The sequence below is a fragment of the Myiozetetes cayanensis genome, unplaced genomic scaffold (assembly GCF_022539395.1).
Source record: "Myiozetetes cayanensis isolate MyiCay16 unplaced genomic scaffold, myiCay2020 scf15, whole genome shotgun sequence".
Classification (NCBI taxonomy): domain Eukaryota; kingdom Metazoa; phylum Chordata; class Aves; order Passeriformes; family Tyrannidae; genus Myiozetetes; species Myiozetetes cayanensis.
The window spans coordinates 7,352,186-7,366,490 of record NW_026087159.1 but is presented as its reverse complement, the minus strand read 5'-3'; the positions used below and the strand labels follow the sequence as shown (position 1 = coordinate 7,366,490).

At 40.3% G+C, this 14,305-nt stretch overlaps 1 protein-coding gene across 2 annotated transcripts in view; it reads left to right on the top strand.

Moving 5' to 3' along the window:
• Nucleotides 1-14,305, top strand: part of IL1RAPL2 (interleukin 1 receptor accessory protein like 2) — a 356,649-nt gene that overhangs the window by 247,902 nt on the left and 94,442 nt on the right. For both annotated transcript variants that reach the window (XM_050310575.1, XM_050310576.1), the window contains exon 6: nucleotides 6,048-6,122. In XM_050310575.1, the coding sequence (XP_050166532.1) occupies nucleotides 6,048-6,122 (75 nt within the window). The remainder of the gene's footprint in view (nucleotides 1-6,047; nucleotides 6,123-14,305) is intronic.

The following is a 14,305-nucleotide window of genomic DNA, read 5'->3' as shown; positions in this document are numbered from 1 at the left end:
TACTGCTAATATAAAAGCGCTAAACTCCTTCTTGCAGAAAATTGTCCCACAGAGGCAGTCCAAACAGTGCATTAAGGCACTCTTGATCCTAGGTAGAGTTTTCAAAAAGTGATATTCATGGTGGTGGTGGCAGAGGGGGAGGCATCCAGTTGCTGAATCATTTCACTGCATTGTCCCAGAAGAAGCATTTCCTGCTTGAATAGTAATAAATAGAGAAAACCTCTTTGTCACTGGGTAATGACTCCTGACTTCCACACAAGTTCTGAGTTTATTAAGTTGGAGTTTTTTTCAGAATAAGTGTTCAGTGTTTATTTTCAAAGAGGTAGACATTTATTCTTTGTTAACATTTCATTGCAATGGTTTTATTTCTGTTAGAGCAAATGACAGGCGGAGGTGCAATCGTTTTGTCAGCTTGACACTGTGAGGAAGGAAATAGCACAATAGCTGACTGATGGAGAAGTGTGTTTTGACTGACTGGTGGAACACACTACAATACAGCTAATGAGGAAACAGGGTCCTTGTATAAACACAGCCTCACGAAATTGCATTTTTATGAATGAGTTGCTTTATGTGGTTTTCTACTACTTTTCACCTTGTGTGGTAATTTACTGCTGTGCCAAGAAAATGAAAAGCAAGTGTTCTGATAGCGGGGCTTGCTGGAGATCCTGTGTTAGAGGCTCAGTCTGCAAAGTCCAGGTGGGAACCCTTGGCTCTTTAAAGAAGCTTTTAACTCTGTAAGGGCACAGTTCAATCCCTGGCAGCCGAATTATAGCTGTCACATTTACATTTACATCTGCACAATTGGCTCACACGTTTGCTTAGGTGTAAGCAGCAACATGAAAGACAAGGCAGTGGCAGGTCAGGTCTGCCAGCCATTGAGAAATCTCTTGGCACAAGCTGAGATTTTGGATGAGACAAAGGGAGTTAAGTATGTATGTTTTTAAAAGGTATAATGCTGAGCGTCTCTTAGCAAGATGTGCCCTCTGGTTAAAATAATGATTTAGAGTTTTAGACGCAGTTAGTTCTGTCGTCATCTATGGTATGAAAGTTGCAATGTCTCTGCCAAGATTTTTAGATGCCAAAGTAGATCTAAGCCATGCCTGGAAGCATGTGTACTTGAACTAGGAGTGAACAAAAGCTTAGTTTGGGGTATGAGCTTGTTTCAGATTAAGGATTTGGCATGCAGTTATTTGCTCCAGAGGCTGCTATTCCAACAGATCTGTTCTGCTGTCAAAAGGTTAGCCAGATTCTTGATTGAATGATACTAGAGGCTCTGTGTTAATTAATGATGGGAAAATGCCAGATCCTTTGATTGAAGGAAGTAGGTTGGTATGTACTTGTCTCATAGAAGGTCTGAAACAATTTTGTTAGATTCCCTACATTCTGCTTCGTATTTGGATAATTTTTCCTTTCATCATTCCAAATTACATGAACAAATGTCCAGGAGATACATCAATAGCAAATTATAGAACAGCAAATGTACTTTGTGTGCTTATCACAAGAAGCATGATACCATGAGAAAGAAGAAGAAAACTGTTTGCCAGAATTTGACCAGTTCTTACCCACATGGAATTTAATATTTTAGCTTCCTTAGAAGAGTTATCTGACCTGGAAAACGTTCCAGTTGTGCTGAGTCATAAGAAAGAGGCCCTTTAAATCATAAGCAGCTGCATTTCAGTGCATGACCCTGGTGCTGACTGGCTTCACACTGGCAGCAGTTCAGGTCCTCAGAGCACAGGTGATGCCTGTTGGCTTAAAGCAAGGCCTTTGCATGGTACTGGAGAAGGTGATGTGTGTTCAATTCAGAAGTTATGTTTAGCTGAGCCACTCAAAATACGTAGTAAAAGACTTCTGTTCACTGTAGCAACAGCTTGGGCTGTCTGTCTGTCACTGTGGCTGCTGTAAAAGTCTGCCTGGAGTGGGGTGAGTACTGTGAGGCTGCTGCAGAAGGAAGGTAGGAAACAGTGTAGGGAAATAGAGCTGTGTCAAATAACAAACTGTGAAGGAACTGGTCCTTACTTAGGAGCCTGATAGTTTTTCTAGCAAGTTATCATTGCTTATCCCTAAATAATGATATCCTAAGGCTGTTTGTTTTCAACTGCTTTGTGCTTTTTTCAAGGGAACTCATTAGCGTGTCAGATTATGTCTGAATATGGAAAGAGAGACTTTTGAAACAGTAAGGCTGTGGTAGGGAAAAAATGAGCCTTCAGGCTCTAAGGCTGCATTGACACTTAAAAGCAGAAGCTAACTCCATCAAGGCAGTTTTCTTCTTCATTTGTTCCTATGAGTAGCTAAACATTGACCTGGGCAGCACATCATGCTCTCCTTTATCTGATAAAGATCACTGTGTAACTAACTGCAGAGACCAAATCCTTCACAAGTCTCTTCTATGCCATCCTGCAGCACTTCTGGTGGGACAGCATACTCCTTGTGCCTATGACAGAGAATAAAAACAATTGTCTTTAAAATTCTTAGGGACAGACCACATGACAGGTGTTGAAATCACAGCAACTTGATTATTGTTTTAAAGTTTGTGTGTTATTTTTGAATGGGGTGAATATAAGCATAGGAGAAAACAGCACTTCAGGCAGTCTCCAAGCAGTCTGGCTGCTAAACAGCCTCTGGCCATGTTCACCAGGCTCCTATGGGAGGGACATGCATTGTCAGGTGCCTCTGGGTAAAGAAATGTCTTTCCAGCTTGTCATCCAGCACCTGTGACTTCCAGCGATGCCCCAGGTAGTGAGCCTGGTGTCACCCTGGGGCAAGGCACAGCCACCTGGTGTGAGCCCCCCCTCAGTCTCTGCTCAGTGCTGTATCCATCCATTGGCACCTGCAGAAACAAACTCCACCAAAGCTGTCCCACTCTATTCACAGAATGAAGTCCTAGAACAGCAAAGGCAAACCCCTTAGCATGCTGCACTGCCAGACCTGCTACCTTGCAAAGGCAGGTCTGTGGCCTAGGAATTGTGCCTTGGGAAACCAATGTCATCAGTGTCCTAGTGGCTTCACTGTGTAAATGTTGCTGCTCAGAGCAGCCCAGGGCCCTGGCACATTCCATGGTGTCTGGAAAGAAAAATAAGTAGACAGCTCTGTCCCAGTTCTTCCCATGACAGTTCATGAGGTAGGATTCAGTTTCAGAGCAGAAGTCCTGCTGCCCCTTTAATAATAGGAAAAGTGTTTGCAGTGCATTTAATTGTTTCAATGTAAAGTGGCTTTGTGAGAGATGAAGCAAGAGTTATACTGTTAGGTCTGTTAAATACGTGTTGATACAGTAACAGCACTAACTTTTTGTTCTGCTTCCCCTTGAGCAAGGCTGGAAATCAGAGTGCCACACATCTATCGAACTGTTCCGAGAATTAAAGAAACTTCTCATAGAGGACTGGGAATTTGAATAAAGGTTGTTTGTGGACTTCTGTCAAGTACAGAGATCATGTAAGATTAGAATCCCTCCTAGCTGAGAATATCTTGTATTGCCTTTCTGTTTAAGAAGGACCAAAAGGGAATTTCATAAATGATAATGAATAAGTGATCTGATGTCTGACCTCTAAAATAAGAATGGGTTTTGTTTTCTGTAAACACATCTGACATTGAAGAGCCAGCAGTTCATTGCCTTCTAGTCTCAAAATCCCCTTGGGCCATTTCAGTTCCTACAGAAAGAGTTCTGACAGGCTGCCAGTTCATTATGGTGATTACTCTCCAAGAACAGTATGGCAGAGTATAACCATTTAAAATGTGACTCGCAGGAGCACATTTAGAAAACACCCAAAGACTGCAAGTAAACTAAGGGAAATGGGGAAACCCTGGTCAGATTGGGTCGCAAAGGGTGCAGTTGGAGATGAGATATGAAGAGAACATTAAGCAAGGAAAGCCTGACCACACTGGCACAGCATGGATGCAGCTACTCCAGCAAGTTTTCTCCATATCCTACAATGTGCATAGTACAATTTGGTACCAGAAATGAAAAATAATATAAGAAAAGCCTAAAGGTAGCAACAAAAGCCTGAAAAACTCAGGAAATAAGTTGATAAGAAAAGTACTGATAACATATCAGAAACTGAAACCTTGTTGAGGCCCTTCACAAACTACAAGGCGCACGCTCAACTGGGATGCAATGTTTTGGGGGGTTGGGCTTTCCCTCTCCTCCCACAATCAAATTTCCACCCAAACTAACATTTACCTGGTGTATCAAGTTGTTTAGAACTTCATACTCAAGCTGATCTCTTTCTGCATTTCATTCTGTACTTGTGAGTACCCGTGTGTGTGCTGAGCTTCAAACACATCATCTTGTCTTCTGAAGGACTCCCGCAGGTTTGATGTCCAAAACTCCTACTTCAAAGTTTTCAGCTTTAGTTAGGATTGAGATTCCCTAGAAAGCAAGTACTTGGACCATACAGGTTTGGCAGTACTTTCTCTCTTTCTCTAATGACGTTCAGATGACTTAGGTGCTTTAGCACAGCAAATTAGTTATTTGTTTCTACCAGAAATTTTCTACTCACAGGCTGATCTCCAAATAATGTGATTGTACAGGTAGCCTTGGTGTTGCCCTTGGATCACTCTTGTGACTCTGCATCGGATGAACATTTTCAAACTGCTGAATTCTCAGTAACAGAACTTTCCACTTATCTTTCATTCTGAGTCCTGCTTGTTGTTTTACTCTTAATAGCATGCTGTTTAAATCCCCTTAGAGATTCCTGTGTTGTCCTTGTGGGTACACTGTACAAGGAGTTCTTAAAAGCACACATGATTTTGATTTTAAATGCTGGCTGCTGAGTTGTTACCAAAATGCCTATTTTTTAATAGGCTAAGCACAGCTGTGGCATCAGTGGAAGGAACCAAGTTTACTTTTAAATGGCACCAGGGAAGTGGTTTGTGCTGACAGTCACTTCTTAGAGAGTTTTAAAAATAGTGTTGACTGTAAAGCAATATCAAGCAAATATTTCTTTAATACAGTTTTCATTTTCTGTAGATGTTTATGTAAAATTGTTTTGTAGGTTGACACTGTTTGTTGGTTTGGGTTTTTTTAATAGCAGATTTTTTCAGCTACCTCCAATTTTACGCAGCTGTGATTTGATAGCTGTTTATCAGAGTCACATTAGTGGAAGGTGTGACTGCTGCACCTCTGTTTCAGCCTCTCAGCTGAGTTGTTTTAAAGCCCTAGAGGGCTGTGTGAAACCCTTAGCTCAGGGCTGAAGCAGACCTGGGGAGAGATGTCCTCCCAGCATGCCAGGGGGGAACAGTTTGGAGGTAATTTTGAAATGTTTGATTTCATGTGGTGCAAGGTGTTATATTTGATATAATAACCTTTCTCCCCATTTCCAGGAATATTCAATTTCAAGCTAAACTGAATTTACAAACCTATTTTCACTGTCTGGCCCTAAGCCTTCAAGCAGGGTTATGAAGCCCCTACTTGTAGCTATGTTTTTTAACAGTTATATTATCCAGTGGCTGGAGCAGTCCCCTGGTAGGACCAGGCTGGGGTACTTTTTCCTGCTCTGAGGTGGAGATATTTCTGTTTAGCAGGAGGCAGGGTCCCCAGTCAGGCTTTGAGAAGAAGGTCCAGGTGCCCCACCTGCTGGGGTGAGAGTCTAAGCTAAGTGTGGAGCTGCTGGTGTGCTTCAACCACATTCATGTGCAAGTTTTTATATGCTGTTTTGGATAAACATCAAGGCATGTTGGGACTGGTCACACTGAAACAGATTTGTCTGGCAGTTCAAATTAATTGCATTAACTTTGCAACATGAGGGTCTAAACCGCTTGCTCTAGTTATTATATGTAGGTTAAAAGTGAGAAATTAAATTTGTTTTGCTGCTTTGTATTAAAAGTGTAATTCTTGAAATAGCTCACTTCTGTTGAATCAGGGGATCACCACAGCCATGAGGAAAGTGCTAACACATTGGCAGTGTAACAGCCATAGTATGTAAAAAATGTTTATGTGCCATCAAGTGTACAAACATTTGATTGCTTACATGACAGAGCTTTTTTTTTTTTTTTTTTTTGCAGTCATTGGTCTCAGGTTTTCCATTACATTTTCTCATTTTCTTTTCTAGCTTTACTCACAGACAAACCTCCAAAGCCATTGTTCCCCATGGAGAACCAGCCAACTGTTATAGATGTCCAGCTGGGTAAGTCCCCTTCTGGGAATAATAGATCCTAAAATTCCACTCTGGTAGCAGATGGGATAAATTGAAAGCGGTAAGAAAGGTTTAGTGGTACTGTTATTACATGCAAATCAATTTGCAGCTTCTCATTTATAACCGTAGAATTTACTGCCATGGCAATTTAAGGAAATGAACTTGTGTAATATCAGGGGATGGCAGTGCTAATTGGTTACAATGGGCTTTAAATACAAAATGCTGATGCTTTTTTTAAGATATGATTGATATAGTAATATATGTTTGCCTTGGTGCTGTATTGATTAGTTGATGTTCACCCTAAGACAAGTATTCTCATAAAAGAAGTGCTGATTCCTTTAAAAGTCAATGTAAAGCAGTGCATTTTCAGGTTGTTCTGAATGTTCATGAGAAAGGCCTTTTGACTAAAATGCTTGCATGCTTTTCTCACTCCTGTTATATATTCTTCTGTGAATGTACATCTCTGAATCTCGGATAGCAGCCTGTATTTTCCTTCCTGTTAGAAACTAATGTTAGGGAGTTCTGCTAACTTTGAGGAACTGTGGCACATCTTGATGCTGAAAGAACTGCTCAGCTTTGAAGTTCCAGAGGTTTTTTTTCAGTGACTTGAAAATAGATTTCTAATTCTGAGAGGCAGAATTGGAGTTGCTGTTGAGGACTGTGATGACATGAGCTTAAATTACAAAAGATGTGTTGCAGATGGGGATTATTCACTTGGTGCTGAAGCTGTGGCATTTTCCTTCTTGAGCTTGACTCTATTTCTTCTTTTATAACAAAGCTGGCTAGGATTCAGAGGTGGAATGGTGTTTAAAGGCAAGCAGGGTCAGCATGAAGCGTTTCAAGGGGGCTGGTGACATTGTGGTAAAGTTGTTCGTATTTGTGAAGCTCTACAGGGTCCTACTTGAGCTGAGTACAAAGGCACATCCTTGTTCTTAAATTGGGTGCCCAACAACGTCAGTGAAGCACTGTAGATGCTATGAAGCATTTAAAAATGGTGTTTGAATTCTTGAATGTGAGGATATAAATGAGAATATGAATCATTTGTGACCTTAGCTAATCTTAAAGATTAGCTTTCTCTCATATACCTGAACTGAGTGCAGTCAGGAGTCTGTGAGGGCTTGCACAGGGAAGGAAGACAGCAGTGGATCTGGGAAGCAGCCAGTGCCAGATGAGTTGTGCAGACAGGTGCATATGTGCCCATTTAGGTTCCCCTCCACAGGGCTCAAATGTTTACAGCTGAGCAGAAATGGTCCCTAAAAGAGGATATAAAATGGTGTCAAGCCACAGTCAAACCCTCCCTGAATTAGCAGCAAAATATTATCACTGAAGTTTGGATCAGCCCAGAAGACTGAATTCAGTCTCCTGGTCCAACTTCTTAAAAGTCAACTTTCTAATGATTTCCTTTGGGAGCACACCGTCCCTGCATACATCTGTGTAATAAAGGCACTGAAAGAGTACACATCTTTATTTCCTGTGTTTTCATTTCATCTTCATTTTCTTTTCCAAGTTCCCCTGTTCCATCAGGACTCTGGTTTTTTGTACTGATTTTTTTTTTCCCTGTGTGAAAACATTTTGTTCTGGCTGATTAAAAGGAGGTTTGATTAAAAAAAAAATTAAAACAAACAAACCTCCTCCTCTCCATGGAGATGCACTCAGTAATAGGATTTTGGAATATCTCTAGAGGGAAAAATAAATCTTGCATCTTTATATGCTGAAATGTAATCCATTAGTTGTCCCTTAAGATCAGGGAACTTGCATATGGTGCCTTTTTTTTTTTTTTTGATATTTTATTGGGTTTGGTTATTGCCACCAAACCATATTAATATTATGTGTTATATTAATGCTTATGCAAAAACCTGAACTGACTTCTTTTGCAGTGAAGTTCATTGATTTCCCCCTTGATTTTACTTGGTGAATAGATAAAGCTGGAAGATTCTCAGGGAGCACCTTCATCTTGTGGAGGCCACCTGCAGCCTGGGGCTGGGAACCTTATTCTGGCCTCTGCAATGTGGTGTTGACCATCACGATGTGCCAGGGCCTTGCAGGAGAGAGAATCATTTGATTGTGGCCAAGTGATGGAGGAGAAAGTTGCATGTAAGGTCACCTGCTGGAATACTTCTTTGAAATCCTGTGAAGCTCCTAGGAGTTTTGAACGATATATATTCTTCAGTATTTTATTAGAAAGCAAAGCAAAGTTCCTGTGTTTTACAGGCCCTTTAGCACATGAAGTCAAATCACCCAATATGCCTGATTTTTTTTTTCCCCCAGTGGTTCTGCAAGTATGAAAAGAAACTGAGCTTAATCCATCTACTTGTTCTGCAGAGATTATTTTAGTTTTCTATTGGAAAACTAATCTTTAAAGAAGTAACTGTCTTTGCTCTATAAGTAGAGGAGATTAATAATTATTTACTGTCTTTATCCTTAATGATTAGCACAACGCAGTGCAAAATCTCTCTAGAACTCTAGGCAGTGGCCTAACTATTTAGCAGCTTATTTGACCTTACTGCAGACTTCAATATTCACCTTTTAGCTTTCGGCATTTATAAGAAGATTCTGTGAAAACAGGTATTCACAATTCTTATTGATGGCAGATAAAAGGACTCCTTCAGGCTTCAAACGTGGTCTGGAGCCTGCCTTGTTCTTCTTAAGGAGCATGAATGTACTTTTTGCTTTTTCTGTTTTTCTTTGGCATGTGACAGAGATCAAAACCAACCCTGTCAAGGTTAGAGAGTCGCAGAAACTGGAATTTGCTTCTTTCCCATTTTCCATGTTTACTTGTGCTGGAGAAACAGAGCTAGAGAGAGCAGGTTTGACAGGAGGACAAAGGAGCATCCCAGAGGATTAGAAATATAGTCAAAAACAGTTTCACTGTCTCAGCTGCTTTACAAAGTCAGGCAATCATTTCATCTCTTGGCCAACCTAGAAAATAATGACTGAAATTTTTTTGTTGTCCATTTGCTGCTGCCTTTTCATAAAAACAAAACTGGGGGGAAAAAGCCCTTTTTATTTGTGTTTTAGCTCTTTGCTTTGGGTTTATTATAGAAATAGTTCTTGACTGCGTTTATGTTTAATCTTAAACGTAAATTGCATTTATGTTTTATCTTGGTTTTAACAAATAATATTTATTCTTACTATATAGTATATGTTTTACAAATATGTGACATTACTCTGATAATATAATGTTCTTTCTGATAAAAGATATTCCTGATTTGACTTCATGGCATTAGAATGAAATACAATAGTACAAGCCAAAATACCCATAACTCTTGTACCCAGGAGATGGAGTGGCTTTAGTAGAGGGCACTCAAGATTGTCTGCCATGCAAAGCTCTCAGTGTGAATTTATTAAAGCTTATGCAATTGTGAGTAGAAGTAGTTGGTCAAAGGCCTCGTTTTTTAGAGGAGGAACTTGCTGTTGCTTTGGCTGACCATGTAAACTTAAGTGTGTTTGTGGATTGTTCATACCAAATTCTTGAGGTTAGAGAATTCCTTCAGTGATTTAGAAAAGTGAAGATCGAGACCTCGGTCAGAAGTCTCAAGGCTGTGAGCAATAAGTTTTTAAAGATCTATTATCTATTTTCACATACAGCTGTCTGACAGTAAGTGAAGCATGCTGTGCTGCTAAGTCTTAAGATGACATGTTGGGACACAGCTCTGCTGATTTCTTAATTTATTCTTTAAATTATTTTCCAGCTAAATTTGCTAACTCTTAGTGCTTTGAGAACATGGAAAGAAAGAAAACCAATCCTTTGTGTTTTGATTATATGATTACAGAGTAGGTTTCTTCTCCGAAGCAGCTCATTTGCACAATTCTGGAAGCCAAAATCTGACGGATACCTGATAACTGTGAGCTGTTGTGCTGCCAATTCTCAACTGGTGTAAAAACAGCATGGCAGAGGCATTTGCAGGAGAAAGGAAAGCACAGTTGTGCTTTGCTGATTTTTGGCTGGACATGGATCTGTAAGGATCTTGTAAGAGCTATATCTAGCTAGTCTATGTCTAAGCAGATGCCAGAGTCATCCAGTTTGCACCATGGCTACTGTTTTGTACTTGTGTGTTCCACAGGATGTCAAAAAAGCTAAAACGACAATATCAAAATAGAAGCTGCATCTGTTAATCCTGTTCCATGGAGTACACTGAGTGTAATGTCAAGTTACTCTTCTCCTTATGAATGAGATAGTTGAGATGGGAATAAATGTTTGCATATTTGGATCTATATTCATTGAATATATAATTTACGTATCATTTGCTTTTCAGCTTTGCTGGTTTTGTTTTCAGGCATTTACTTAAGAAATGTAGCAGGAGTCTTACAAAACAAATCAAAAATCATCTATGTTAATTCATTTACTGAACAGGGAAAATGTCAAGAGGTTTAACTCACTTTTGTCATGGTAGTTTCTCTGCTTCTAAAGATGCTGAGGAAAGAAAACACATAGTTTATGAGGATTGTCACTTTTCCTAATAGCTGACCTGTTCAGAAAGATTTTGTTTCTAAAAGATTTAACAGTGCAATTCCTTGGGACTCATTATTAAGCAGATCAATAGAGATCAATAGAGCTACTGTAAAACAAGTGCAAGGGAATATACAAAGTTACATCTGCTGACAGGTATGGGAATAGAATAAAATCAGTTAGGAAAAAAAACCCTTTTTGTTTGAAGCACGGGCTGGGAGGAGTTATTTAGGAAGTGAAAATTTGTGTATTTACTGACACCTTAAATATATTTCTTCACTGTCCACAGTGTCTATTTTCACTGAGACCCCACTTCTCTTCTTAAAAATAAATAGTAACTGTTAAAAAAAAAACCCTGCAAGATGTTTGAGGCATCTATTTCATACCAAGCCTATCTATTCAAGACAATCCAGCAGTGTCTCTCATTACTGATTTGCTCATTAAATCTTCTCTTCTTCATATTTAAAGATATGAGTGTTTGATAAACAGTTAAATGTAGTGATGATCTTGGACAGAAAACAATACAGAAGTTCTGAACTGTAAAGTGATTCAAATAGAGCAAGTCATTTGAAAGTGAGCTTGGGAAGGAATTCTCATTTAGTGTGTTTGCAGTGTGGAAAGAGCAATGATACTTGGCTGTGGTCAGGCCTCTGAGTGTTGTGGATGTGCCTTTTGATTTGCCCTTTGTTTAAAGGGTCATGTGTGATAAGAGGAATGTAGCAGGCATGTATGAAAAACAGGGATCTTGGATGTTGGTTACTCCATGTTACCCTGCTGCCTTTCTTTCCACCAGCTCCCCTCAGTCATTCTCCAGCCTAGGGCTTACCAGGGGCTCTCAGATGGAGATCTGGGTTTCTGTGAGCTGAGCCAAACCCAGAGCTTGGCACCTTCCTGAGGGCAGTAGCCCTTCATCCCTGTGCTGTTCCTGCTCCCTCTGCTCAGCTGGGCCAGCACTGAAGAGAGGAATATTGAGGAATCAGAGGCGACCTAACCCAAGTGCCTCAGCAAAGAGGCTGATCTGGACAAAAAATGAAGCTGAGACCAAGGAGTGTCTGAGGAGGATAAAATTAAAACTTAGAGGGCAAAGAGAAGATAGGACTGCAGATTTTTAATTCTTTTTTTTTTTTCTGCTCCCTGCCTTTTCTGTTGAGATTTAGAGCTCTTGTCACCCTGTATGAAATGTGATGACAGCCAAAATACATGTTTGCAAGGAGTTCTCAGAGCCCAACAAGAAGTGTGCATGGAAGTGTGCTGGGCTTCTGCAGCTGATGCTCAAATCACCACAAAACATGTTCAGGGTGACTCTTCTGAAAGCTTAGAGCCTGATTAGACTTGGAAGACTTTCCTGGAAGTGTTTTGTAGAGAGGTTGTTGACTGTCAAATTGGACATCTCTAATTGTGAAAAGAAGGGGGTTGGAAGGAAGGAAATAATTTTTTTCCCCATTCTCTTCACCCATTCTATGAGAATGCCCGATGGTTTTGATGTAGATTCCACCCCTTTCCTGTCTTCCAAAATTAAAAAGCTCTGATTAAGATAATTAACTAATATCTCAGCTTTGATTTCACCTAACAGATCAATCAGTACAAAATCATAAGCATGTAAAACCAGAGACTTATGGAAAACAGCCTTGATAGAAGATGATATTATCTTATATGCACACTGAGGGTTCTTTCTGGTTGGGAAAATACAGTAACAATCAGCATAGCATTTTATTTTGATTGAATACAGCTTTTCAAGATACAACTCCTTTTCCTATCAGAATAATCTGATAGGACTAGTAAATGTTGAAAGCAGTAGTACATTACAGTAGAGTAGTGGCTTATGGTGCCCCTCCCAGCTGAGTGCCCTAACTGCAAGTTATCCATAGAGACTCATTACTCTTTCCTCATGCAGGACCTGAGTGTGAGATAAGAGACAATCTTGCCCCAAATCATGTTCTGCTGCCTTATTCTGTCTGTGTGGAATAACCCCTACCCCCACAGAGACCTAGGTCTGTGATCTGAATGGCAGAGCAGAAGGGAAATGGGACTGAAGGCAGAGAAGGACTGTGGTTGGTGTCCCCTCCATCCCAACACCAGCAAAAACTTGGTCCCCTTCGTTCCCCTCCCTTAGAGAGGTTCCAGACTCGCTGTGTAAATTAGGACTCGGTGCTTGAAAATCATCTCCTCCCAGCAGTGCAGACTCACAAACTAAAAGCTTCATGCTCCTGCACAAAAATACATGAAGGAGCAATTTTCACTGGGAAATGAAGAGAAACTCAGGGTATGGTCTTTAGGACCTGCCCTCCTCTGCAGCACAAGCAGTACAGCTCCACAGCTATTCCAGCTGTACGTGCCTGTAGGAAAGGAGCCAGGATTTACATCTATTACAATCATTTTGTACTAATCTGCAGGGAATATTAGAGACAAATTGTCTGACATTTAGGTTTAGAAGTAGTTCCCTGAATACCCAAAGTGTATTACTGCTAATGCTTTGATGCTAATTTGGTATGTTGTTAATATCCCTGCCTCTCTCAGGGATAATGGTGAAATGCTGCACTTCAGAGACTTGGACTGGGATCTGTGGTTCAGCTGGTGTAAATCCATGGTTGTTTTACCTTTTGTATGCTTAATCCAGGTTTACATCTGAAACAGAGAACAGTTCATTGGCACACTTCTTTCTTTTGTTTTAACAGACTTGTAAAACTAAGCCAAATTCTGACTGCTGATCTGTGGTTTTTACACCCATTTAGATCCCTGGGATTGGCACAGATATGTAAGAAAGGAAGATTTAGCACTTTCCAATTTTTTTTTTGCACTCCTATAAACTATTTATTGCTTATGTTGAGTTCAGTAGTTGTTAGGTCAGTCCTATATATACTCTGAGGGCAAAATACCTGTGCCTTTATAGAAAAAATTGATGAATTGATGTCAGATAGACACTCTTGCAGTTAGTTTTGAAACAGCAATACTATAAATCAATCTGGTGTGCTCTTTTTATTCCAAGAAAGTAGTTAAGAAACACTCCAATATATCCTGACTTACAGTTGTTCCAAGGCATTCATCCAAGGACATTAGCTAACTTGTCATGATAGAGAAATGCCTCAAATCATCTTGTGCCAGTAGATGTTTCACTGAAAGTGATGACTGTAGTGTGAGGGTGTCCAGCACATGGACCTTTAGCACTTCACTGGGAGTAAGCTGCCATTAACAAATACAACCATCACTGCAGCTGCCACAGACAGGTAGCTGTGATCAACCTGGCTAAAGGATCTCTTGTTTGGTTTCTCGGTTTACTGCATTTGACTGGTGTCTGGGCAGAAGTTTGTTTCTGCAAAAATGAAGTTCAGCCAACAGGACAGAAAATAGACGAGATGGTCTTTGTGGAGAACAGGGACTTGGGGCTCTTGGTAAGAGCTGTGGGGGTTTTTTTCTGCTATATCTCTCCTGATCTTGGCCAGGACGGTCTTTTTTTAAGGTGAGGATATCACTTCTTTACTTTCAGGATTGTTGTAACAGTAAAATCACCTGATATGGGGAAAGTGCTCCAAGAAAGGCAAAGAAAGAGTGCAGATAGGGAAGGCTTTGACCTGGAATTTTTCCTCAGGGACCTTGCCTTTTGGGTTCTGAGCCTGACTGCAAGCACAAAGACATTTGACTGCACAGTCCACAGACATCTGCTGTTGTGCATTGAAAGTCAGACAATATTTATGTTCCAAAAAACAGAACCACAGGGCAAAGTTTG